The sequence below is a fragment of the Muntiacus reevesi genome, chromosome 19 (genome assembly GCF_963930625.1).
Source record: "Muntiacus reevesi chromosome 19, mMunRee1.1, whole genome shotgun sequence".
NCBI classification, from domain to species: Eukaryota; Metazoa; Chordata; class Mammalia; order Artiodactyla; family Cervidae; genus Muntiacus; species Muntiacus reevesi.
Window position 1 is genome coordinate 9203897 of NC_089267.1, and position 25485 is coordinate 9229381.

Consider the following 25485-nt stretch of genomic DNA (forward strand, 5'->3'; position numbering starts at 1 on the left):
TCAGTAGAGTATTTTAGTAAAGGGGCAGGGAAAGAAAATTACTTTTAAAGCTTTAGTTTCTTTTAACTTTAACTTTCCCTAGGCTTCTTGGAGAGAATAGTTGCACTGAATTTATTCAAAGCATTTGTTTTCATGTAAGACTTAGAGCTACTGGCACAACACAGGAGGAGGTGGCAGAACGTGCCGTGCAGCCCCAGGGTCCGTTCCAGGCTGGCCTTGCTGACTGGTGATGCCTCAGAGGCATCTGCCCACCCACTCCTTGTCCCCTGCAGGCTGACTAAATGTGTAGAGGAAGTCTCCTATGATGAGCTCTTCAGATATAAATTTGATGTTACGTTGCTGACTGCTGATATCACAGATTTTTTCAAGTCAAATTAAAACGTGATTATACTCTACAGCATATTATTATATATTTCATATTTCAGAGATCATCTCATTCTATTTTGTACTATTGAAAACATCTCTGTATGTAATTAGAGCATGCAGTTCTCAAACGGGTACAGAATTTGGCTTAGTCTTCGCATTGATTCTTCATGCTAAAAATGCAAGCAAGACTAATATGTTCCACAGTGATGTTTGTTGAAATCTTGATACATCAGTGTTTCATTGGTTTCTTACTGATACCAAAGACATTTAATTGGACTTAATCGGCCATCTCCATTATTTGTGAACTTGAAAGACAAGAAAGTTGTTGAACTTCATAGCTAACTCTGATTATCATGTTAGCCAACAGTTTCTGCTTTGCCCATATCAAGGCTTTTTTTTTAATATGTAAAATATATATCTGAGAAGTAGACACTAACTATTAAAATTCATTTTTTCACTTAATGTTGAAAGTTGATGTTAATTGAGCCGGTATCTGAAGAAGATGAAGAAAAAGCAAGTTATTTTTTGTTCCTGTGTAGTTAACAGGTAATAATAGCAAAATGAGTAATTGAGTATTCATTATGCCTCTTCTTAAGGTATGACTTCCTTCATTTGACTGGCCTGTTCATAGCTGTTCAGTGAGTCCTTGTTGCTAACAGCGTAACATCAGATTTAGGAGCCCAGACTCTTTGCAGTGCCTTCAGCCTGTATTTTCACTGTTGCTCTCATCCTTTGTGTTTTGTTAGATGCTGTTGACCAAAGCTACTGTGTGCCTTCACCATGCTTGCGTGTGGTTTTTAATCCTATTGGAATTGCACCAGGTTCTTTGTGCTTTTTATTTTCTCCATCCGGAATGCTTTTCGCAGATATCTGCTTGTCTCCTTGTCTTGGGGCTCTCCTCAAATGCCACTTCATCAGTGTTGTGTTCCCTAGCACTTCTATTGAAAATAGCATCCTGTTTTTTTTCTGAGTGCTTGCTGTTCTCCATACTTGCTTAATTTTTTATTCCTCCATAACCTTTCTCATAGGCTGACATCCTGAACATTTTCTAACTTGTTTCTGTCTCTTGCTCCACTGGAACATGCACTTTATGAAGGCAGGGACTTTCATCTGTTCTACTTTCCTACTGGATTCCCACCATCCAGAAAGTTTTTGGCATGTAATAAGCATTCAGCACATTTTTGATGACAGTAAGTTAATGAATGAATGACTGAATGATTAGCCTTCTGAGTCTCCTCTGCTCACCTGAGTTTCCTCCATCTTCCCAGGCCCCCTTCAGGTTACACTCATGGCACATTCATGAAGCTGCCTCCAGCTGTTTCTGCTCATCTGATCTTTTACTCCTTTGAACTTGTGGCATTTTCATATTAGTATAAGAGAGAATTTTCTAATAGATATAATTGCATGTGATTGGTGTAGGCTCTAGGATAGTAAGATTTTATCACTTGAAATGTTTAAGGAGTGTCAAGACAGCCTTGTCCGTAAAGGGGACTGAAGTTGACATGTGCCAGGTGCTGAAATTTCAGGGGACCCTAAAGGGTGTAGATGAAGTTGCCCTATGTAGTAGTTTTGGAAACATGTTTGGAGGGGCCGTCTTCCTTGTCTGTAGGTACACAGCCTTACCGTCCTGGCGATTCAAACCCAGGTCTTTCTGTAGAAGAGCTGTTGGGCTGCCTTCAGTGGGTGACTGCTTCGTGAACCCAGGGCCCACTGCAGTGGTGTGCCACGTGGCAGATTGGCACGTTTACCAAGGAATGAAGGCCGGATGGTGATGAGTGGCAGCCCTTAGTTAGGGCCAGAGAAAATTTAAGAAGTTTTGGATAATGGTGCAGTTAGAAACACCCAAAGGGAAACAGAGGCACCAAAATTCTGATTCTTTTCAGATCTTGGCCTGGTGTTAGGTCAAGATTTTGGCAACAGCGCTGGTGGATCTTATTTTGATTTCTTTTAAGAAACATTGTTTGGGTTTATTGCTTTAGTTTTTGTCTTAATATGATCCAAGTGATCTTACTTTAAAATTAAAATGAAAAATCTTAACCTTTAGGCCAATCTTCAGAGGGTAATGCCTAGCATGTTTAATTGGGTTATAAATTAATGAAGAATTAATACTTAATAAGAGCTGACTGTGTGTCAGACACTGTTTCATGCAGATTATCCCCTCTGATGTTTCCTGCAGCTATTACTGTTTACCATCTGTTTTCAGCACCGTCTCACAGATAGGGTCGCCACAGCACTGTGCTGCTTCCTTTGCTTGCTTTTCTGTACACTTAAGTATTTTCATAGTTAAGATTTAAAAAATTGTATAACACTGTTTTTATTTATGCTTCTGTATTAATAAACAAAGGGGAAAAGTTTGTCATACTGCCAGATGGCACCCACTGTTAATTAAGATTAGGATGCCCACACCATCCTCTGAATTATTTTATGTTGGGAGTGTTGTTGGAAATTTGCCATGTATGAATAATAATAATGGATTCCAGATTTCAGGAATGAGAGAAAAAGTGGAATAGTTGAGTTGCTAATGTATAGGTGTAGGGTATATTCAGTAGATCAGTGTTCAATATGGGCTTCCCTGGTGGCTAAGGCAGTAAAGAATCTGCCTGCAGTGTGGGAGACCCGAGTTTGGTTCCTGGGTCACGAAGATCCCCTGGAGAAGAAGGGAATGGCAACCCTTTCCAGTGTTTTTGCTTGGAGAATTCCATGGACAGAGCAGTCTGCAGTTCTTGGGGTCACAAAGAGTTGGACATGCCTGAGCAACTGAGTGAAGTGAATGTTCAGTATAGTTTCTAGAGTTTAATCATTGGGAATTAGAATAATATTAGAATAAAATCGATGATTAGGAATCTAACAGTTTGTATTTTACCAGATATATTTGTCTTTCCTTGTTCTGGGTTTCCCTGTGATCTTAGCAGTAGTTGGCTTTTATCAGCTGCTCTTGACATTAATAATTTCTTTTGTTATAAGTTAAGTTTTGATAACAGTAAATTTAGTTGTACTGGAATTTAGATTTAGTAGATTTTGTTACATTTTTATCACATAAACACGCAACACTTTGAGCTTGATTTTAATTTGACAAAATGAATAAACTTCATCTCTGAATGTGTCCATTTTTAGCCATTTTCTAGAATTTTTTGAAATTATCTATGACGGAGCATATGATTTATTATTTTGATAAGAAAAGGATGTTGAACTTAAAGTTTTACGTTAAACGTTTTTGAGTCACAAGGAATGACAGTGAGTTTTCCCTGTGGAGCAGTCGGCACGCACTGCAGTGTGAGTGTAAGCTGTACAGCACGATGATTCTCTCACAGACACTGAGAGGTGACTGCCGCAGGGAGTTCTCGTATAGATGAACGTAAATGCGCTTGGAGGTATGCTTGTTTTCCCTTGTGATGAGAACTCCATCTGCTCCTCAGCAGCATTCCCATCATACAGCGCTGTTAGCTGTCGTCATCATTGCACATTACATCCCTAGTGCTTTCTACCTTACCTCTGAACGCTCCAGCCTTTTGACCACCTTCATCTATTTGTGTTGTTTATTGGGAAAGAAGAGCTATATGACTTGCCATTTGCTGATTTTCACAGAGCAGACTTTGTAAGAGAAATGACTAAAGCAGAATATTTTATTATTGCTCCCTCCTCTCCACAAACTCTCTTTTCTAGTGTTTCTGCTTTTTCTTGGTCAGTGCTACTAGGTAACATTAATATATACAGTCTTCTCCTATTTCAGTTTAAATTTCTTTGTTTAGTGATAAGCTGGGGATATTAGTGTGGCTCAGATGATGGTAAAAAATTTGCCTGCAATGCAGAAGACCCCGCTTTGATCCCTGGGTTGGAAGATACCCTGGAGAAGAGAGTGGCATCCCACTCCAGTATTCTTGCCTGGAGAATTCCATGGACAGAGGACCCTGGTGGGCTACAGTCCTTGGGGTCACAGAGAGTCAGACATGACTGAAAGACTAACACTTTGAGCCTTACTTCACTTTTAAACTTGTAGGGAAGTTGCCCATAGGCCCAGATTAACCTTGTATTTCTGATAACTCTGATCCATTTTTCTTAATGATTTGTTTTTACACAAGGCTTTTGAGTTAGAGAGTTTTTAAATTTTGTATCTGCTGTGGAATATGTATCTAAATCTTTTTGAGGTTTTCAGAGAGTTTATGCTGAAAGAAAGATTAGAAGTAACTTAACTAGAAGCTAAAACCCAAAATGTAGTAATTAAGTGGTTAGCAGAAATCTTAAAAATATTTTGTTGTTAATGGAAATGAATCTAGCAAAAGATGGGGCTAGGGAAATAGGTGAAGCTGAAGTGCCTTGCGAGGTGATGTTTAGGGAAATTAAACTTTGCTGGGTTCATAAATCTGAGAGGCAATGTTTGGGGTTAGGACGCTGTTTCTGAGGACGTTGTACAATGTAGCGCTCCGGGTGGTGCTTGGTGAGCTCCTGAACAGGGGCGGAGGTCCAGCTGGGATGAGGTTAAAGTCGCGGATTTGAAAAATAACTGTGACTAAGATGGGGAGTTCCCTGGTGTCTTAGTGGCTTGGATTCTGGGCTTTCACTGCTGTGGCCTGAGTTTAGTCCTGGTCGGGAAAAATCCTGCAAATTGTGCAACGTAGCCAAAAAAATAAATAAAACAGCAGCAACAGAACAACTAAAATGATTAAAACTTTTGTTTGATTGAATGGTTATGGAGGCTAAAAGAGAGGAGTAAGAATGACCTGTTTCTGAAGTCATCAGATGGATAGTGTTGCCGCCAATTGGCGGAGTCAGGAGGAGCTGTGTGTGAGGGACAGAGGGCTAGACGTGGGAGGGGGTGCTCCATGGAGAGACGAACTCTCTCTTGATCATGGCATTGTGGTAGCCAGGTTGGTTATCAAGAATCTGATGCTTAGAGAAGAGATTGGTGTTAGAGATACACCACATTTCTTCCTTTATAAAAAGGACTTTCTCGTGTTTCTCTTCTGAAAAGTGTCTAATAATTAATGTGTACTTTTAATGTGCTATTTCTCCTTAAATAGGTTATTTTGTATCATATAGTCATTGAAATAGGATGATTAAGGAAATTGAAGATTGTGAAGCCAAAATCATGGCCTGTATCAGTAGTAAATGACGTGAACCAGGAAGGGTGTTTGTAGTAATCATCTGAATATGGGAGATGGTGGTATTTTTTCTTTCAGAGAAGAAACTTATGTTCAGAGAAGTTGTATAAATACAGGGATAAATGTTTTCTAAACTTTTTTTATTACAGTTGTCTGTTGAGTGGTAATGCATAAATTTGTTTCATTTATTCATTTCTACAAGTGAAAACATACAATGAAATGAAGGCAACTATTGATGTAGTACTCTCTGTCATCTTTTATCTAGTCTCCAAATGTTAACATTTTACCACATTTGCTCCTTTTTTTCCTACATAAACAAACATTTTTTATGAACTATATGAGAATAAGTTATAAGCAAAATGCTGCTATACCCTTAGCGTCAGTGTTTGCTTTCTAAAAACAAGGAATTTTTTAAAGTCATAAATTATCAAAATCAGGAAATTACTATTGATATAATTCTATTACCTATCCCATAGACCTTACTCAGATCTCATCAATTGTCCCAGTAATATCAGGGATACATTTTCCATTTGTCAGGATTGACAGATACAAATACAGGAAAATGTCACATAATTAAGAAACCTTTGGGTTGAAATCAGAGTGTTTGCAAACACAACCAGCTTTGTTAAGATAATGAGCCTCTGTGAGTATGTTTGTCTGCTCTGTATCCTGCAGTTAGACTTGAAATTTTGGAAAGAGTAGGGGGTAGATTACAATTTTGTTGTAACTACCCCTTCCAGTGCCTGATGGAAAAACAGTGCATTTCCAAAACATTCTTTGGTGGAATCCTTTCATTTATTTTTCTTACCCAGCTTTATCTTTTTCTGTCTTGTCTTTCATACTTACTAGGCATGTGCTGGACACTGAAATAAAATGCTGGATATAAATACACACAGACACACACACACACACAGATTATGCTTGGTTCATTCCTAGAGACCATGTTAATGTTGTTCAGTCGCTCAGTTGTGTCCGACTCTTTGCGACCCCATGGACTGCAGCACGCCAGGTTTCCCCGCCCTTCACTATCTCCCAGACTTTGCTCATACTCACGTCCGTTGACTCCGTGATGCCATCCAACCATCTCATCCTCTGTCGTCCCCTTCTCCCACCTTCAATCTTTCCCAGCATCAGAGTTTTCCAGTGAGTGGGCTCTTCGCATCAGGTGGCCAAAAGTATTGGAGCTTCAGCTTCAGCATCAGTCCTTCCAGTGAATATTCAGGGTTGATTTCCTTTGGGATTGACTGGTTTCATCTCCTTGCAGTCCAAGGGGCTCTCAAGAGTCTTCTCCAACACCACAGTTCAAAAGCATCAATTCTTCAGTGCTCAGCTTTCTTTATGGTCCAGCTCTTGCATCCATACATGCCTACTGGAAAAACCATAGCCTTGATTCCATGGACCTTTGTTGGCAAAGTGATGTCTCTGCTTTTAACCATTAACAAATATTTCATAGTACCTGTTTTATTACTGTATTTGATGTAGGGATGTAAAAGTAGCCCTTCATAGACAGTGTTAAAAACAAACACAGAAGCCTCCTTGGCGTTTCTTAGGCATGCCTTCAGCGCTTTTGAGATGTGCGTCAGGGTGGCCTTCAGCTGGGGGAGCACACCCTCCTCCTCAGTCCTGTGGCCAGCGGTCCCCTCGCTGCCATCCCGTGCCCAGGTGCCTGCAGGGCTTGTCCCCCTTGTTTGACCAGGTCTCTGGTCAGACACCCCTCCTCCTGACCGAGTGGCAGCGACGCGCCCTGCCTTTCCCCCTGCCCTCCCTGCCCACTTCTCCTTTATGTTTCTCTCTAGTGTCTGCTGCCCCTGGCACACTGCTCCTCTCACTTACTAGTGTGCTGTGCATCTGTTCATCTGTTTTGGTCACCCCTGACTCCTCAGAGCCTTGCACAGTAGTGCCTTGAGGTGGTCAGCACTCAACAGGTGCTTGTTGGATAAATGCATGTGCTGCTATTCTGAGTGTAAGAGACTTAAAAAAATTCTGAGGAAATTATTTAAATATTACAACTTAAGTGCCATCTTTCTGAATAGAAAAGTTTTAAAATTTCTTTATTCTAGAGACTTTCTTTCAAAAGCTTTGTTTTTTATTATGTTATTGGTTTAGGTCTATGTAAGATTCTTACCAAATTAAGATTCTGAGCAATGATGAGTACAGTGTGTTAAAGATAAGTTATTTTTTTGAAAAATAAAACTATACACCCCCCTCTTTTTTTTTTTTTTTTTTTTTTTTACTATTTACTGTCAGTCTTATTTCAGACAAGTTTTAGGAGAAAAAATAAATTACCTAAGATAGAAAATTGCTGTGAGTTCATTTTTAAGTGACTGTAATTGCTTGGCAGGTATTAATGCTTTATATTCTAGTCTCCTGGAAATGATTGATTAAAATACCACACAGAACCTTTCTTCTAATCAGCATTGTAATGATTCTTTGAATTTTGGAAACTTGTGCAGAAATTCTGTCAGATGTTATCACTGCCTGTCATGTGGTAACGTTCCTGATGCCACTTTGAAGAGAAATGTAAATATGAGGTAGATCAACTGTAGACAAGTAGGTCATACCAAAGAATGTTACTTTCATATTTTTTTTTAAAAAAAGGATATTTAAAAAAACATGTTATTTCCTTCCTAGTAAAACATTGTATGTTAAAATATTTTGTATTTTAAGAAATAAACTAAAAAGGAAAACCTAGAGCAGAACGTTCTTTGACATAAATCACAGCAGTATGTTTTAGATCTTTCTCCTAAAGTAAAGAAAATAAAGGTAAAAACAAACAAATGGGACCTAATTAAACTTAAAAGCTTTTGCACAGCAGAGGAAACCATCAACAAGATGAAAAGACAAGCCTACAGAATGGGAGAAGATATTTGCAAATGATACAGCCGATATGATATTAATATCCAACATATGTAAACAATTCATACAGCTCAGCATCAGAAAAAACAAACGACCCAAGTAAACTGAATAGACATTTTTCTAAAGAAGAAATGCAGATGGACAATGGGTTCATGAAAAAATGCTCAACATTGCTAATCGTCAGAGAAACACAAATCGAAACCACAGTGAGATCACCTCACACCTGTCTAAATGCTCATCATCAAAAAGAACACAAATAACAAATGTTGGCAAGGATGTTGAGAAAAGGAAACTCTTGCACACTGTTGGTGGGAATGTAAATTGGTGCAGCCACTATGGAAGACTACAATATGAAAGTGCCTTAAACAACTAAAAATAGAATTGCCGTATGACCCAACAATTCTCTTGGGTTGTGCATGCTTAGTCACTTTAGTTGTGTCCAACTCTCTGCGACTCTGTGGACCGTGGCCTGCCAGGCTCCTCTGTCCATGGGATTCTCCAGGCAAGAACACTGGAGTGGGTTGCCATCTCCTTCTCCAGGGACTCTTGGGTTATATATATCTAAAAAGACAAAAACCACTAATTTGAAACCCTGATGTCATAGCAACAGCATTTACATTTGCAAAGCTGTGGAAGCAACCTGAGTGCCCAGTAACAGTTGATTGGATTAAGATGATGTGGTGTATTTATACAATGGAACATTACGCAGCCAGAAAAAAGAATAAAATAATGCCACTTGCAGCAGCATGGATGATTTGGAGGGTACTATGCTAAGTGAAAGAGGTCTGACAGAAAGACAAATACTGTATGGTGTCACTTATATGTGGAATCTAAGAAATATATAAACTCGTGAATATAATAATAAAGAAGCAGACGTACAGGTAAAGAGAACGAGCTGGGGTTTCCTGGTGGAAATGGGGAGAGGTACAATAGGGGAAGGGGAATTGGAATAAAAACTATTAGGTATGAGGTGAACTACAAGGAAATAGTGGAGGACAGAGGAGCCTGGCGAGCTGCAGTCCATGGGGTCACCCAGAGTTGGGCACGACTTAGCGACTGAAGGACAAACAAAAGAGCTTCAAGGATGTGTTGTACAACATGGGGAATGTAGCCAGCATTTTGTAATAACTGTAAATGGAGTGGAGCCTTTACAAATTATATAAAGATAGTTTTTTAAAAAGTGAACTAAATGTTCTGTTGAGTATGTTTGCCGGCCAGAAGCTGGCCCTCTGAAATAACCGCTGTTGAAATAGTAATAACAGAGCATCTGCGTACACTTGGGTTTGATCATGAAGCCGTCTAAATGGGAGCTGTGTGCGTGTCTTCTTGGCCAGCATTTCTGTGTCTGACAGGACTGCACGCCGTCCGCTCCACACATCCTGAGGTCATCCTCTCGCGCTTCTCAGGGTCAGCTCACTAGTTCTGCTGCTGGCTGCCATGCTTTCTGTTCTGGTAAAGAAAAATAAAGCAGTAAAAGGAACACATGGTATTTCATTCTCATATTTAAAGAAATGTATAAAAAATCTAAAGCAGCTTTGGTGAGATATAATTTGCATGCTGTAAAGCTCACTTACTTTAATTACATGTAATTCAGTGATTTTTAATGTGTTGGCAGAGTTTTGTAGCTGTCACCACTATAAAATTTTAGGACACTTCCATCATTCCAGAGAGATCCCTCATGCCTATTTGCAGCCCCCCTGCCCCCACACTCATTGTTTTGCAAGTTAGTAGCTTGGTTATTTGCTGTGGAAAACATGTCTTCATAGATTGTTGACGACTGTTGCCGGTCCTCGGTTGTCGTCAAGCGGACCTGGCCCATAACCTGGTCTACTGCAAGGAGCGAAAGGTAGTTGGTGCTCTGGGGTGAAGAGCGAAGGGCCTCCCGGTGGTGCAGGAGAAAGGGCTCTGTGCTTGTTTGCTTGGTCCTGGCTATGTTTGGTGTGAGTGCGTCCTCTCAGGGCCCCTTTCTGCAGGCCCTGTCCCCTGTCCCCGGGAGCCGACTGCGTGCTGCCGTGTGAGCCGCCTTCCCCCCCTAGAGGGTTCTGCCCTCCTCCTCTCCTCTACTACCCCTTGATCAAATTCTCTGTCCAGTGCAGTTTCCTTCTTCAGCAATAAAACCAAGCCAAATGCCTGTAAGCTTAGGTATAATGAGGAAAGAAATGAGCTTATAATAATATGGGAAGGATTTATATTTCTGGAGAGATGAAGAGATTATTTGCATCTTTAAATCTGTATTACTAGCTTCAACAGTAAATGACGTAGCATTTCAAACAGTGACAGTGCAGACTAAAACCAGTCATCCAGTGGAAAGGAATTTTGTTTCGAAGGATGGAATTATCATGGTAGGAGATGCAGAGTATTCACAAGTGTGTTCTGGAATTTGATCATGGAATAGTCTTAGCTCTCTCTCTTCTCTGATTGCTAGCTTGTTTTTTTTTAATTCTACATTTCTCAGTCCCCAAAATACAGTGTGGGAATATTATCTACTTCCTATGGCATCTGGTCCCATCACTTGAAGGCAAATAGATGGGTAAAAAATGGAAACAGTGACAGACTTTATTTTCTTGGGCTCCAGAATCACTGTGGACCATAACTGCAGCCATGAAATTTGCTCCTTGGAAGAAAACCTAGACAGTGTGTTAGCAGAGACATTGCTTTACCGACAAAGGTCTGTATAGTCAAAACTATAGTTTTTCCAGTAGTCGTGTGCGGCTGTGAGCCGAAGAATTGATGATTTCTAACTGTGGTGCTGAAGAAAACTCTTGAGAGTCCCTTGGGCAGCAGGGAGATCCAACCAGTGCATCCTAAAGGAAATCAACCCTGAATATTCATTGGAAGGACTGATGCTGTAGCTGAAGCGCCAATACTTTGGCCATCTGATGAGATGAGCCGACTCATTGGAGAAGACCCTGATGCTGGGAAAGATTGAAGGCCACGGGAGAAGGGGATGACAGGATGAGATGGTTGGATGGCATCACCGACTTGATGGACTTGAGTTTGAGTAAGCTGTGGGAGATGGTGAAGGACAAGGAAGCCTGGCATGCAGGAAGCATGGGGTTGCAGAGAGTCAGACACGACTGAGCGACTGAACAACAGCAGCATTTGTTAGGATTAAATCGGGCGGTGTTCCTGGAGCACCATGAATAATGTTTTGCATGTGCAGTAAGCTGCTGGTTTCCTGTTATATACTTGCTTGTGTATTTGGCAGCAGTAGCTCAGGTGACTCAAGGTCTGTCTCCAGTTTTATGGCAGGCGTTGTGCTGGGTACAGAGCAGACGAGAACAGTGAAATGAATCCCTGTGCTCAGAGCTCACTGTGTCACAGAGGAGGTAGCTGAAGCAGCTAGCGGTAAATCACCGTGATACATGTTGTTAAACGTGTTGGGGGAATGGGAGGAGGCTTTATGGAAGGATTAAGTCTTGAAAGAAATTATTTATCTATAAAAAGATTCAAAGACATTTTTCTGTTTGTTAGTCTCTCATGGTAATCAGAAACTTAAGAGAAGTTTCTTTTCAGAAGAGCATACGATTTCATTTTATTTCTCAAGTACTGTGAGATCCACAAGGCAAGTATAATGAATTTTCAGTAAAATTCCTGTTCTTTTTTAAAAAATATATATGTTTTTACATTATTTGGATACCTAATGATTTATCATTCAACAAAACTCATTTTTTCCAGTTTCTACAGAGTTTCTTTTCTTAAAACTGTATTTAATATCTGTTTGAAAGCTAGTAGTCACTTCTGTCATATAAATGTTAGGTGTATATGTATCACAACTGAAAAAAATTAAATCCGTAGTTAAATGAAGAAACTTAGCAGTAATCAGGTGCCGAGGTATGGTATTTGTTGGCCGTAACTTTACAGCACAGGCGAAACTCTTCAAGGTGGATGGGGCACTGTGCGTCTTCCCGGAATGTACCTTGTCTTTATGCCTTGTCCAGACCATACCTGCTGTAACTGGACTTTTGTTCCAGTGACCACCTCAAATGCCGATGTCTCGGCAAGGCCTGTGCTAATATACCTGGCCTTTGTTCATCTTTTCCTCTTTCCTTTTCTTTTTCCTACATCATTTGCACATACATCGTAACTGTTGAATGACTTACTAAAGTGCAAACTCTGATGGAAGAATCTGTGTTTTGTTTCCTTCATTTAATACCTTGGTAAAAGTAGACACTTAGCACATATTTGGTGATTTAAGTTGAATCTAGAAGGCTAAGGTTTGATCAAAATGTACTTTACTATTCTTAAACACCTCTTTTACAGTTTTGGCCCTGAAATAAGGAATAAATCTTTGGTATGCTCCGATCCCTGCGGCCAGCGTGCGCGTGTAAGGTGCACACTGAATTAGATAGATGACGGGCGTAGCTGCCACAGCCCCCAGTCAGTTCAGTCGTGGCCGACTCTCTGGGACCCCGGGGACTGCAGCGCGCCAGGCCTCCCCGTCCATCACCAACTCCCCGAGTGTACTCAGACTCACGTCCATAGAGTCGGTGCGGCCATCCAACCACCTCATCCTCTGTCGTGACCAGTATGAAAAGGCTGTAACTGAAAGACCCTCAGGTACTCTGACTTCAGCAGGATAGAAGTTTGTTTCCTCACATTAGTATGCAGATGAACTAGGATTGGTGGTTTTGTCCTCTTCACCATGAGGTTTTCATATCTGAAACCAAGGCAGCGCTTCCCTTCTCACCGTTTGCTCAGCTCACGGGAAAGGGGAAGAGGCCAGACAACCACAGGCCCGGTTTGGGCCAGCTTTCCTCTGGTGGGTGGCAAAACATCGTTTCAGTTCACATTCCGCCGGCCACCCTTGTTACAGAGGAGACTGAGAGATGTATTCTCTATCAGTGTAGTCTTGTTTGTAGTTAAAACTTAGGGGCTTTTTTCTTTCTTTCTTTTTTTTTTTTTTTTTAAGGAAGAATGGCAAGAGGATATTAAAAAGAACAGTATCTGCCTCACAGGTTTTGCTTTTGTTTCTACTTTTAAATAAATCATGGGTTGCTTCAGGTATTAAAGGACTTGTGTTTGACCAAGTCATCAGACTTAGCAGGTTTTTTTTTTTTACTGTGTTGCCTACTCGCTTATCTAGACCTGTTACGTTGCTCTAGGTGACGCAGGCCACACACTGCCTTCCTGATGAGAACTCTTGCCATTCACTTCAGTAGATGTGACTGGTTACAAGTGGAGAAACAGCAGGTATCCGTTGTGGTGTCTTGTCTGAGACAAGCTGTCGTGGGCTATAGATATTTATAAGGAGAATGGAGGTATGGGGTCATAAGGAAAGGCTTCATGGAGAATATGGGACTCTGGTTAGGCTTTGAAGATGAGGTAGGACTTGTGTGGTCCACAAGCAGAACATTCTAGGCAAGAGAGGTGGTGTGCAGAAAAGTTTCAAGACGGGATAACTGAGTTGTATTCAAGGGAAAGCAGTGACTGTCTTCTGCTTTCTGCCTAACTGATTGGCTTCCTGAATGTGTAAGTAAGTTGGAGTAATGCAAAATAAAGTTGGATCAAGATTGTAGATATGTTAAAGATGTGGAGTTGGGGACTGAAAGGGAGAAAGGGTTTAACAGGGTAATAGAATTCAAAATGGTTAAATGCCCTCCCTCCCTGCAACCTGATAATGGAATTAAGAAGGAACTAATTCTTTCTCTTTCCCTGCCTTCCAGCCCTGAAGTTACCTGTGTGTTCTCAGTTAACACATCTGCTGTAGCCCCATTCTTCTTGATTTCTCGGAAAGTTTTGACACGTTGACTATCTTTTTTTTTTTTAATGCAGTCCTTCTCTGGATTTTCACTGCTTTTCTTTTTTTAAAATTTTTATTGGAAAATAGTTAATTTGCAGTGTTGTATTAGTTTCAGGTACAGTAAAATGAGTCAGTTACAGTCACTAAGTTGTATCTGGCTCTTTGCAACCCCATGGGCTGTAGCACACCAGACTTCTCTGTCCTTCACAATCTCCTGGAGTTTGCTCATGTCCATTGTTTTGGTGATGCCATCTGACCAATACATATATCCACTCTTTTTAGATTCTTTTCCTGTGTAGGTCATTAAAAAGTAATGATCAGTGTTCCCTATACTATATAGTAGGTCCTTGTTTATCTGTTTTATATATAGTAATGTGTATATGTCAAGTTGCCCCTCCACCCCCCGCCCATAACCATAAGTTTGTTTTCTATATCCGTGACTCTACTTTGTTTTGTAAATAAGTTCATTTGTATCATTTTTTTACATTCTGCAAAAGTGATATCATATGATATATGTCTTTCTCTGATTTCTCTAGGTCCATCCATGTTGCTGCAAATGACATTATTTCATTCTTTTTATGGCTAAGTAAAATTCCACTGTATATATGTAACACATCTTTTTTATCCATTCCTCTGTTGATGGATGTTTAGGTTGCCTCCTTCTCCAGCTGTTGTAAATAGTGCTGCAGTGAACATCGGGGTATCTTTTTAAATTATTGTTTTCTTTGGATATGCCCAGGAGTGGGATTGCTGGGTCATATGGTAATTCTATTTTTAGTTTCTTAAGGAACCTCCATACTGCTCTTTATAATGGTTGTACCAAATTTACATTCCCACCAGCAGTGTAGGAGGGTTCCCTTTTCTCCACACCCTTTGCAGCATTTATTGTTTGTAGACTTTTTGATGATGACCATTCTGACTGATGTGAAGTGGTATATCATGGTAGTTTTGATTAGTATTTCTCTGATAATGAGCAGTGTTGAGCATCTTTTCATGTGTTTGTTAGCCATCTGTTTGTCTCAAAGACTTTTAAAGCAGCCAAGGAAAAAAGGATGGTTGCCTGCAAAGGAACCCTCATTTGTTCAACGTCGCTCAGTCGTGTCTAACTCTTGCGATCCCATGGACTGCAGCATGCCAGGCTTCCCTGTCCTTCACTATCTCCTGGAGTTTGTTCAAACAGAAAATCTGTAGGCCAGGAGAGTGGAATGACATTCTCAGAACACTGAAGGAGAAAAACTGTCAGTCAGGACTACTGTACCCCGGAAAGTTACCCTTCAAATATGAAGGAGAAATAAAGGCTTTCCCAGACAGGGAAAAGCTGAGGGAGTTTATGACCAGCAGACCTACCTTATAAGAGATGTTGGAGGGAACTCTTCTACCTGAAATGGAAATGCAAAGGTACACAAAACTTTGAGTAAGTTGGCAAATATAAAATTGCGACTGTATATCAGAATTATATTATATATTAATAATTATAATTGTATTAAAATGGGTATATAATTATAATAATAAATATAATTATATTTACATATAATATATAAATAAATAATAACATAATGCAATCTATTATATAAAATATTGTATCTTATGGTATATATTACCATCAATACATTATATATTAAATATATTTATAAATAATTTTAATATATATTGAATATATATTAAATATATTAACATATTTAATATATATTCAATATATAATTTAAAATATAAAATTATAAGATATAAAATAATTAAAATATATTCAATATATCAAATATATAATATATTAAATATATTAATTTATATATTTATAATTAAATATATATTAAATAATATACATTATATATTGTTATGTTATATAATATAATATCAATATATTAATATACAATATAGATAATATATAATACATATTTATATATAAATATGTATTATATAATTATAAATATGTATATTTATAATTATATAATATATAAATTTATATAATATATACTGTATTATAATATAAAAATAAATATATATAATTAAGTTATATAAATCATATATAATATATATTAGATACATAATTTTATATATGTATAATAAATATAACAATTATATACTAAAACAATTATAGCATAAAGGTTAAAGGAAAAGAAAGCAGTAAAAATAACTATAGCTATTTCAATTTGGTAACAAAATCACATGAAAAGAAACAAGAAAAACCATGAAATGGGAAGAGGGAAAGGACAGAACACATATGAGCAAATGCAGATATATGCTCTCAGCCAGAAAAAGGACTGTTTTCTCTATGAGACACTTTATACAAAAAGTAGTCTGGAGTCTTGCTGTTGTCCCTGTGGCCTGTGAATGGCAGCACTGGTGTCTCGGGTTGCTTGTCAGCTTGCAGAGTCTCAGGCACTGTCCAGGGCCACTCGATTTCGTCGGTCCCCCAGTACATGCATGTGCCTTAGAGTTTGAGAGACACTGATCTGAAACTGACGCTGCAGTTCTTTAACTTTTTTTGTTTTGAAACTTAGCTGCTGAAATAATTAGACCCTCCAGCTGTTCATCTATTTGTGTTTGCCTGTATTTGTCTTTTTGTTTACCTTAGATTTTTACGTAGACTTCAGAGGAGACTGTCCTGTTATGAGTGGTGGAGAGTAGCAGGGGGAGGCAGCTGTGACTGGAGGGGTCACCAGAGTCGCCCAGAGCAGGCGGCTTGTGACGGAGCGAGCCTGGCACCTCACAGCCTGCAGGAAGCATTAGGAGCAGAGGGGGCAACATGTGCAGAAGCAGGAAAGGCCAGGCGCTCTTGGAAGAGGACTGAGGTCTTCTCCGTGGGGGCCAGGGTCGGCCCCTCAGTTGCCGTGTGAGGCCTTTATTATGTGGCTCCTCTGTCAGCTCCTGAAAGGTCTCCCAGTTCTTTAATGCCCTGCCCTTCTGCTCTACCAGACTCCCTGACCACCCTCACCTTACTCAGCCTTTGCTGAGATGTGTCTTGGCGTACTGTGTCAGGGGCTCCTGGCCAGCGTTTAAGCTTCATTTCAAACTGGGCCCCCTCTGTGAGACCTGCCTGCCTTCCCATAGCCTTGTCTCCTTGCCCCTGAAGAATGTTGGAGTGCGTATCCCCTTCTCCAGGGGTCTTCCCAACCCAGGGATCGAACCTGGGTTTCCTGCGTTACCAGCAGATTCTTTACCATCTGAGCCACCAGGGAAGCCTTTATATATATCACCTTGTGCTAATATTGATTACAAATGTCCCATTTAGCCAGGTTGATATGTGCAGTCTATTTATTTTCATTGTTGTATAATTTTCTGTGGTATGGAGATAATTGTACTGGTGAGCATTTGAGTTGTCAGTCTTTTTAGAAATCATGCTACTATAAATATATAAACATTCTGGTTACACAGCTTCTTGAGTATATGTATGAATTTCTTTGTAGTGTTTTTCAGCCTTGCTTGACTCTGATCCAGAGAAACAGCATTTTATAATGTGACCTGATTTTTGTGCGTATGTGTGTCTGTACATATATATGTATATTACTGATTTTTTAAAAGTTTTAGCAAAGTTATATATACTCTTCGTCTGATGCACTTATACCATTTTCCTTCTAAAAATAAATTTTGGTTGAGATTAAATTAATGAGTTGTGACCTACTGTTTAAAATGTTGCTAAAGGGTGTGTTGTGTGTGTGTGAATGTCTGTATGTACATAGACATGTCATATTGTTTAAACTAAACATACGCATAAATTGACAAACGTGTAAGCACGTATGTGTGTGTTTTGTGTGTGTGCAAACATATCGTTGGTGCAAGGGTTTATTCATCTAGAACTGGACTAGATTTCACCAATTTTTTTAAAAAAATGGTTGTATCTGTTTAAATTGGTATGGTCTCCTGAGTGTGAGAACTTAGCCTTTTATCATTGCATCAGTAGTCTTTTAAAGCATTTAGTTGGCACAGAATTGGTAAGTACTCATTGAATTTGTTGTTATTCAGTCACTAAGTCATGTCCGACTCTTTGTGGCCCAGTGGACTGCAGCCCTCCAGGCTCCTCTGTCTGAGGATTTCCAGGCAAAAATACTGGAGTGGGTTGCCTTTTCCTTCTCTGGGGTTATCTTCCCAACCCAGGAATTGAACCTGCCCCTCCTGCATTGGCAGGTGGATTCTTCACCCCCAAGCCACCAGGGAAGCCTGTTTGGTGAATGAAAAGAAGGATTTCATGTTGCTAACTGAATGACTGCCATGTTAAGCAACTACTGTTTTATCAAGGCAATTTTAGGTAAAGTTACAGGGCTAATTTTATAGAGTGCTTGTTCCATTTGTAATTTTGGTTAGACTCTTAAGTATTTTTCGGGGTTCTTGATTATATTGTTCAGTTATGATAGTTTATGTTCTAAAGAAAGATACATTGACAAAATTACATTATTTCAATATGTAAGAAATGATTGGGGCTAAAGTTTCCCAAATGATAACCCAGGTTTTTTTTTTCTTCCTTGTAGGAATCAAAAAAATGGTTTTTATAGCCTTAAATTAATAAGATTTAAACATCATCTAACATCTAATTATATCTAGCTTTTGCTCAATAGTAATATAGCCTTTTTTAAAAATATTACTGCTAGCATTATTCTTGCACAAGGCTTTTATACATTTCAGTCCCTTTCTTATCTTTTGTTGTTACAAAAATGCACCACTGTATTGGGTACAGCAGTTCTCTACCTGCATGGAGAGTTGCATCGTATTATGCAAGTTCATTCAGTCATAGCATTCACATTAGGAAAATCCTGCTATAGAGAAAAATTTCCCTTGGTATTTGGCTGAGGTTCTGGCACGTTATTCCCAGGGAAATCATTCTATTTTCACAAAAATGAAACCCTTCTTGGAGTGTATTGAAAATTTCTGTTTTCTCGTCATGCTCTGGCCTTTATAGGAGTTACTTGTGAGGAAAGTTAAGATACAGTTGTTTTACAGACCAATATAGGAACTTGTCTAGAGGAAAAGAGGTATTATATTTTGATCATCAAAATTTCTTAACATGGCAGTAACGTGCGTCAAGTAGTGCTTTAAAACTTTAGAAATATTTTCCATACAATCTCACCTAAGTCTTGAGGGCAACCATTCTACTCCTTTGGGCAGATGAGAACCTTACAGCTCTGTTACTAGGTTCAGTGTAATTTATGCAGCTCACAAGTGGCTGAGTACATGGACAGCAGTGGTCTTTTGACTGCTAACTCATTTTGACTGTTGGTGGTCAAATAGAGACTTAAATAGAGCATGTCCCAGATGTTTGTTTGTCTGTTTATAGGTGTCATTTCTCAAATTTAAAAGCAAGATATTTTGACATAAATTGTATACACATAACCTCTCTCCTAAGGAATTTTTGGGGAATATGTTTAGTGTTAACTACATTGAAATTTTTAGCCTTGGTGTTATTTTGTAGATTCTCATCTTTAGATAAAAAGTGTGTATTTAAACAGAAAAAAACCTAAATTTTTTTAAAAGCTTGATTTTTTATTAATATCTTACTGTATTTTTCATAATCAAGCCATTTAGAGAAATCCTATATATGAGCTTCTGAAAATTTGATATGATTTCCAGATATTACTTTTATTTTCCATTTTACTTTAATTGTACAAGTGATATATGAAGATAACCATGAGAACATTTAAGATTATCAAGAAATAGTAAAGTCAAAGGTACAAAGAATATTACAGCTAAGGCTTGTATCTTACATATTTAGGTGAGTTTCTTTATGGTGTTTGAATCAGTTTTTTGACCCAAAGACTAACATTTTGTAACACACCTCAGTTCATCTGTAACTTTTTTTAATCTCAGGATTAAATCTGGGATTTATTCATGTTGATAAAAGGCTTCTTGAGGCAGTCCTTTTTTTGTCCTATAATTATTAATAGTATTAATTGATAAAAATGTTCCCCTCCTTAAGGTGTTGATTGCAAAGTAGAAGTTGTTTAAAGGGCATTTTCCCCCAGTTACCAGTGAGAGTATACATATTTTTATGTGTTTATTGGCTACACATTTCTTTTTCTGTGAATTACCCATTTGTATCTTTTTTGTCCATTTTTCTATTTAGGTTCATTGTTTTTTATTAATTTCTGTTTCATTTTAAAAAGCCTCTTTGATTTTTACTTGTTGGTAGTCTTTTAAACAATACCCTACACATTTAATAAAGGACTTAACCTTTACTGTGGGCTGTTACTACTCCTGAATCAAATATGCTAGTGAAAAAACTGTTCACATAAAGTAGTTTTAAATTCTTAAGATTTTGGGGGAAGTTCCTAGGAAGGCAAAATTAGTAAACTTATTACAGTTCTTGAAGTTTGATTCATAATCTTTCAGCACAACCAAGACACGTCTTCTTAGCAAGCTGCTGCTTTGCTGTTTGAAAATTTGAGTCCGTGAATTCTATAACCCTTCGTTACGATTGTATGAAGAACCAGAATGCTTCTTATATGCTGTTATGATATTTTTTTAGTTTTTAATGCTATCTTTTCTTTGTTTCTTCTCTGTAATCAGGTCCTCGATGGGCTTCCTGGAATATTGGTGTGTTTATTTGCATCAGATGTGCTGGCATCCATAGGAATCTTGGGGTTCATATATCCAGGGTCAAGTCAGTCAACCTAGACCAATGGACGCCAGAACAGATCCAGGTAAACATTCCCCTACAGAGAAATTATTTAAAATGGATTTAAGATCTTTAATCTTTCTTTCATCTAAGGATTAGCATCGATGGTATAGTATATTGAAATATAGCATTTGCCACATGTAAGATTTGAGTGTTAACTTGAATTGTCATTTCGCAGATGTTTATTTTTTCTTGGTTCTGTAGTAAAGTTCGTTTTTAATGTGGTTTTATCTAAAATATTGATTTTGAAGTATTTAAAAAATAAATTCTTTTCCTGTGCTGATGAAATTTGCGAGTGTATTTCCTAGTCTGTTTTGCTTTGCTGTCAGTAGAGGGCGCCTGAGTAAAGATGAAAAGCAAACCACCTCTGTCTGCAGCGCTAAGGGGAAGGAAGGGCTTCCTTCTGTGCAGGAGTGGTTGTTCTCCACTGTCAGACAAGTCATAGGAGTTGGAAGACAGCCCTTTTAGCCAGTATTCTCGTGACTGGGCTTGTTTCGAGCGGTTTAGCTTTTTAGAGATAAATTTATACTTTTAAGGGCTTGCCATTTTTCCAGTGCGACAGTATTAAATTTTCAAAATCATACTTTCTAATCCTTAAGGTTAATTGCTAATGTAAAAATAATTATTTCTACTGGTTTTATTTATAGTTCACAGTGAAATTATATGACTTTTTCTTATGCCCTTTTCAAACTACTTATAGTCCGCTTGAAGCCTAAATATACAAGTGTATGTAGTTGAACCTCAGTAATCATAAAACGAAAATAACACACAAATTGGCATGGATATGTGAAGTAAGGGTAGAAAGAATAGAATACTGGGAGAGAGTGGTTATTTAAAAAAGGTACATAAACTTGGTTAAAGAAAGTACAGCTTCTATACTGAAGACATTTATGCCAAAGTAAATACTAGATGTAGCAAAAATTTAAATATTAAAAAACTAAACCTCAAAAATACTCAAAGGAAAAAAATAGAGATCTTTGGGCCATAAAGTCAAGCATAATTAATTAGTTTAATCTTAGGTTAGTTTTTTTAACTTTTTGTTGGCTAGAATATAAAAGGATATATGAAACTGTGTCTTTTTGAGATCCTTGAGAAAATTTACTTATATCAAGGAAGCAGAGCTTTTTGAACATTTCATTTTAAGGCAGTGTTCTTAGTAACATCTCTGTAGTAACTATGGTAACAGATTTTCATGAGATTATTTCTTAAGTTGCCTTTAAGAAAACATGAAGTGTAGCTTGAAAATGTCACTTGAGTTTGTAGTGGTTGTGAAGATAAAGAACACTCAAGACCAAATGTGTTGCCTTTTTAATGGTTCATTTCAAACCAAGGAGAAAACATGGAATCCCTAGACAGTTAAATTCTCCAGAAATATTATTTTTCTCAACTAGGCTGTTGAAAGGAACTGAGGTTGTTTGAGGTGGACAGCTGTTCTTTTCTAGTAGTTTAGGGCATAACTCCCCAATCAGCACTATAGTTACTGGTTTTCTGGGGGATAGGTGATAAAGCAAGATACTGTTTATTAAATATGTAAGGATCTTGAAAGCAATTATTAAGTAGTGTACAGTCTTTGAAGTTATATTTGAACACTGTTTGTATGTCAGCTTCTTCAAATAAGGATTTTTAGTTCTGAATGCCAGACTTTTGACGAGTGCTTCTCATGAGGGATGTGCTGTGTATCTTCTAAGCCTTGGGGCACCTCCTGCAGCTGAGGAGGGTGAGGTTAGAGGGCATGCCTGCAAAGTCTAGTCGAGAAGACAGTGAGGCTCACTTTAAAGAAAAGAAGGGTGGGGAAGCCCAGTCTCAAGGACAGCTGAGCCCTCGGTATTCCTGTGTGGGCCTTGGCAGTGCTTGCAGGCAGACCAGGGTTGTTCTTTAAAAATCAGTTCTGGACTGCTGTGTGCTGAAGAAGAAAGTGGTTGGCAAAGACCCCGAGGCTCCATACTGATGAGGCAAGCTTTGTTTGAAGGCAGCTGCTTCTGGAGAGGCCGTGGAACAAGGTGACTGAGAAAGCTGTCTGTGGAGGCCGACTCCGGGGTGGCGCCGGCGGTCCTGACCGGGCGTCTTGCGGCAGGAGCCTCGGTGCCCGCGTCTGTGAGGGGAGGCGGTCCCAGTGCCCTCCGGCGGGGCTGTGAGGTGACGTGGGTAAAGCGTTGGTAGCACTAGTGGGCTCACTTGTGACTGAGTAGAGCTGATTGACGGTGCTGTGCTGTTTTCAGACTGGCGCGTCTTGCAGACTCCGTCACGCTGGCTTGTCGGTTGCTAGTAGGATCAGTCTGTTTGGTTAGCTGTGCAGAATCCTCAGTATTGCTGCTTTTAGGATCTTCCCAGTCTCTTTTTTTCCCTTTGGCCGCTGCCCTATGGTCTGTGGGATCTTAATCCAACTTTGGCTTTTTTTTAACTTAAAAAAAAATGAAGTAGATAAAAAAATGAGGTATAATTACAGAGCAAATACAGATAGAAGTGTGTTTTATGTGCCATGGGAAAGGTCTGTACAGGTGTTCACCCGTGTCCTTGGGGAATGGTCCAGGACCCCTTCACGTATTGAAATCTGGATTCTCAAGTCCTTTACCTAAAATGGTGGGACTCAAGGGTATGATGTTATATATACGTCATATACAGTGTCTGTGGGGGTCAACTTTTAGGGCATCTGTCATAGCTGTGTTAGACTTGCTGTATGCTTCCTTTTAAAAGAAAATAATTTATCTACCAAAACTTATTAGTATGGAAATAAGAGTTATTCAACTTAAATTATAATCAAAAATTGTTTTAAATTGTGGTTCATAGATTAAATGTCTTTGGTCTTGGGTTTATTGTTGGGTACTTCTCAAATTTTGGAAAGGATCAATGTGTTAATACTTTTATAAATAGTATAGCTTTTATTTTTAGTTTTGTACTTGTTACTAATCCCAAGTCTTGATTCCCTTTTCCCCTCATTATTTAAAAATTCTTAATTATTCATTTTTCATTGTCTGTATTGAAGGAATTAAAATGAAGACTACACTAAACAGCAAGGTCCTAGTGTAACACTGAATTCAATATCCTGTAAGAAATCACAATGGAAAAGAATATAAAAAAGAATATATACATGTGTGTGTGTATGGTAACTGAATCACTCACTTGGCTGTGCACCAGAAAATAACATTGTAAATCAACTGTACTTTCATTAAAAAATAAAAAAGAAAAGACGATGAAAAAAGAATAAAATTTCTTGGTTCATTTTGTAGAGTTGTGTAAATTGTGCTGCCTAATGAAACATCCTAGTGAGACTTTGTCAACATTGGAAAGTATACTCCGTGCATCTGGTGTTTTTATTGGTAACTTTGGACCACTTTTCGTACTTTATGTGTCTGTAAAGCTTTCAGTTATCTTCTCGCACATGTTCCTTGTTTGGGACTTACTGGTGACCTTCGTTGATAAGGTGTCAGTCCTTGGCACTTGCGGGGGAACCCCAAGCTCACACGGCTACAGTGCACAGTGTACGCATTTCTCAAGTGCGTCCAGTCTCCGCAGGCACGGTATGATTGCCTTCAGCGTTCCGTAGGCACTTCCCCTGTGTCTTTATACTCGCCCGTTTGTGCTGTAGCTTTGACCACGCTTTGGATGAGAGGGAGAGGTCTTTGAGCTGAGCTCTCCTCACGTCACTGTTTACTCTTGCATCAGAAGAACAGAAGCTTTCCTCGCTCTCGTCTTCTGTCCACCCTCCTCTGAGTAGTTCTGCTCTGACTTCAGCTGGTTCTCCTGTTCTAGGGCCAGAGTGGAGGAAGGAGGTGGGTGCTGGTTTCTTTGTTTCTATTTTCATTCTCAGCTTCCTTTCTGCTCTTCTAGCTAATTCAAGAAACTATTTTCATTTGGAGGCATCTGTAAACTCTTTCCTCCTCTTTGAAACCTGCTGTCTTGCCCCCATCTTCCACAAAAGTTTTGCTTGTACCCTTTGAGCCTTGACAGACAGCCCTCAACCCTGCGATGCCGGTTCACTCACTTGTTCACCAGTGAGCGTTCACCAGCCGCTGTCCTCCAGGGACTTGCCCTGACCTTCTTGGAGCAGCTGCATTTCTTGAGCAGGGTCTCTCCCTCCTGTCTCTCTCCTTTACCTCACTGGCCTCTGCTGACTCGTCTTTACTCTGCCCCTCTGCTGGGTCTGTGCTTGCAAAGAGCGCAGTTAACACACGTGGCCATGTCCATGCCACCCACGTGGTCCCTGCTTCCCTGACACTCCTCCCTGCCTTCCTGAAGCTTTCTCTGTGTAAGAGAACCTAAACTTACTGTCCCTCATCCTCGATTTTGTTTCATTATTTAGTCGCTGTGTTTTTTTCTTTTTTGTTTTGACTCTTTCTGCTTTTCCCTTCTGCTGGAGCCGTTATGTGGTTTTGTCTTTAGCCTTTTTGCTCGTTTGTCTTGCTCCAAGGGAAAACTCGGTTACTCTCATTTCAGTTGTTATTTTTCTGTGCAGATGATTTCCCCCTCTTTCTAGTAGTGACCTCTGAGTCAGTTCTTTTAGATTTTCTATTTGAAACCTTTGGTACTCATGGGTTTATCACACCTTAAGAAACGTTGGATATCCTTCAGTTCAGTTCAGTTCAGTCGCTCAGTCGTGTCCTACTTTTTGCGACCCCATGGACTGCAGCATGCCAGGCCTCCCTGTCCTTCAACAACTCCCAGAGCTTACTCAAACTCATGTCCATCGAGTCGGTGATGCCATCCAACCATCTCATCCTCTGTCGTCCCCTTCTCCTCCCGCCTTCAGTCTTTCCCAGCATCAGGGTCTTTTCCAATGTGGATATCCTTAGCATGAAGTAATTGGTAATTTTCCCAAG

At 39.2% G+C, this 25485-nt stretch overlaps 1 protein-coding gene across 3 annotated transcripts in view; it reads left to right on the forward strand.

The window, feature by feature from the left end:
* SMAP1 (small ArfGAP 1) overlaps positions 1-25485 on the forward strand; it is a 159179-nt gene that overhangs the window by 36233 nt on the left and 97461 nt on the right. For all 3 annotated transcript variants that reach the window (XM_065911337.1, XM_065911339.1, XM_065911338.1), the window contains exon 2: positions 20560-20693. In XM_065911337.1, coding sequence (XP_065767409.1) covers positions 20560-20693 — 134 coding nt within the window. The remainder of the gene's footprint in view (positions 1-20559; positions 20694-25485) is intronic.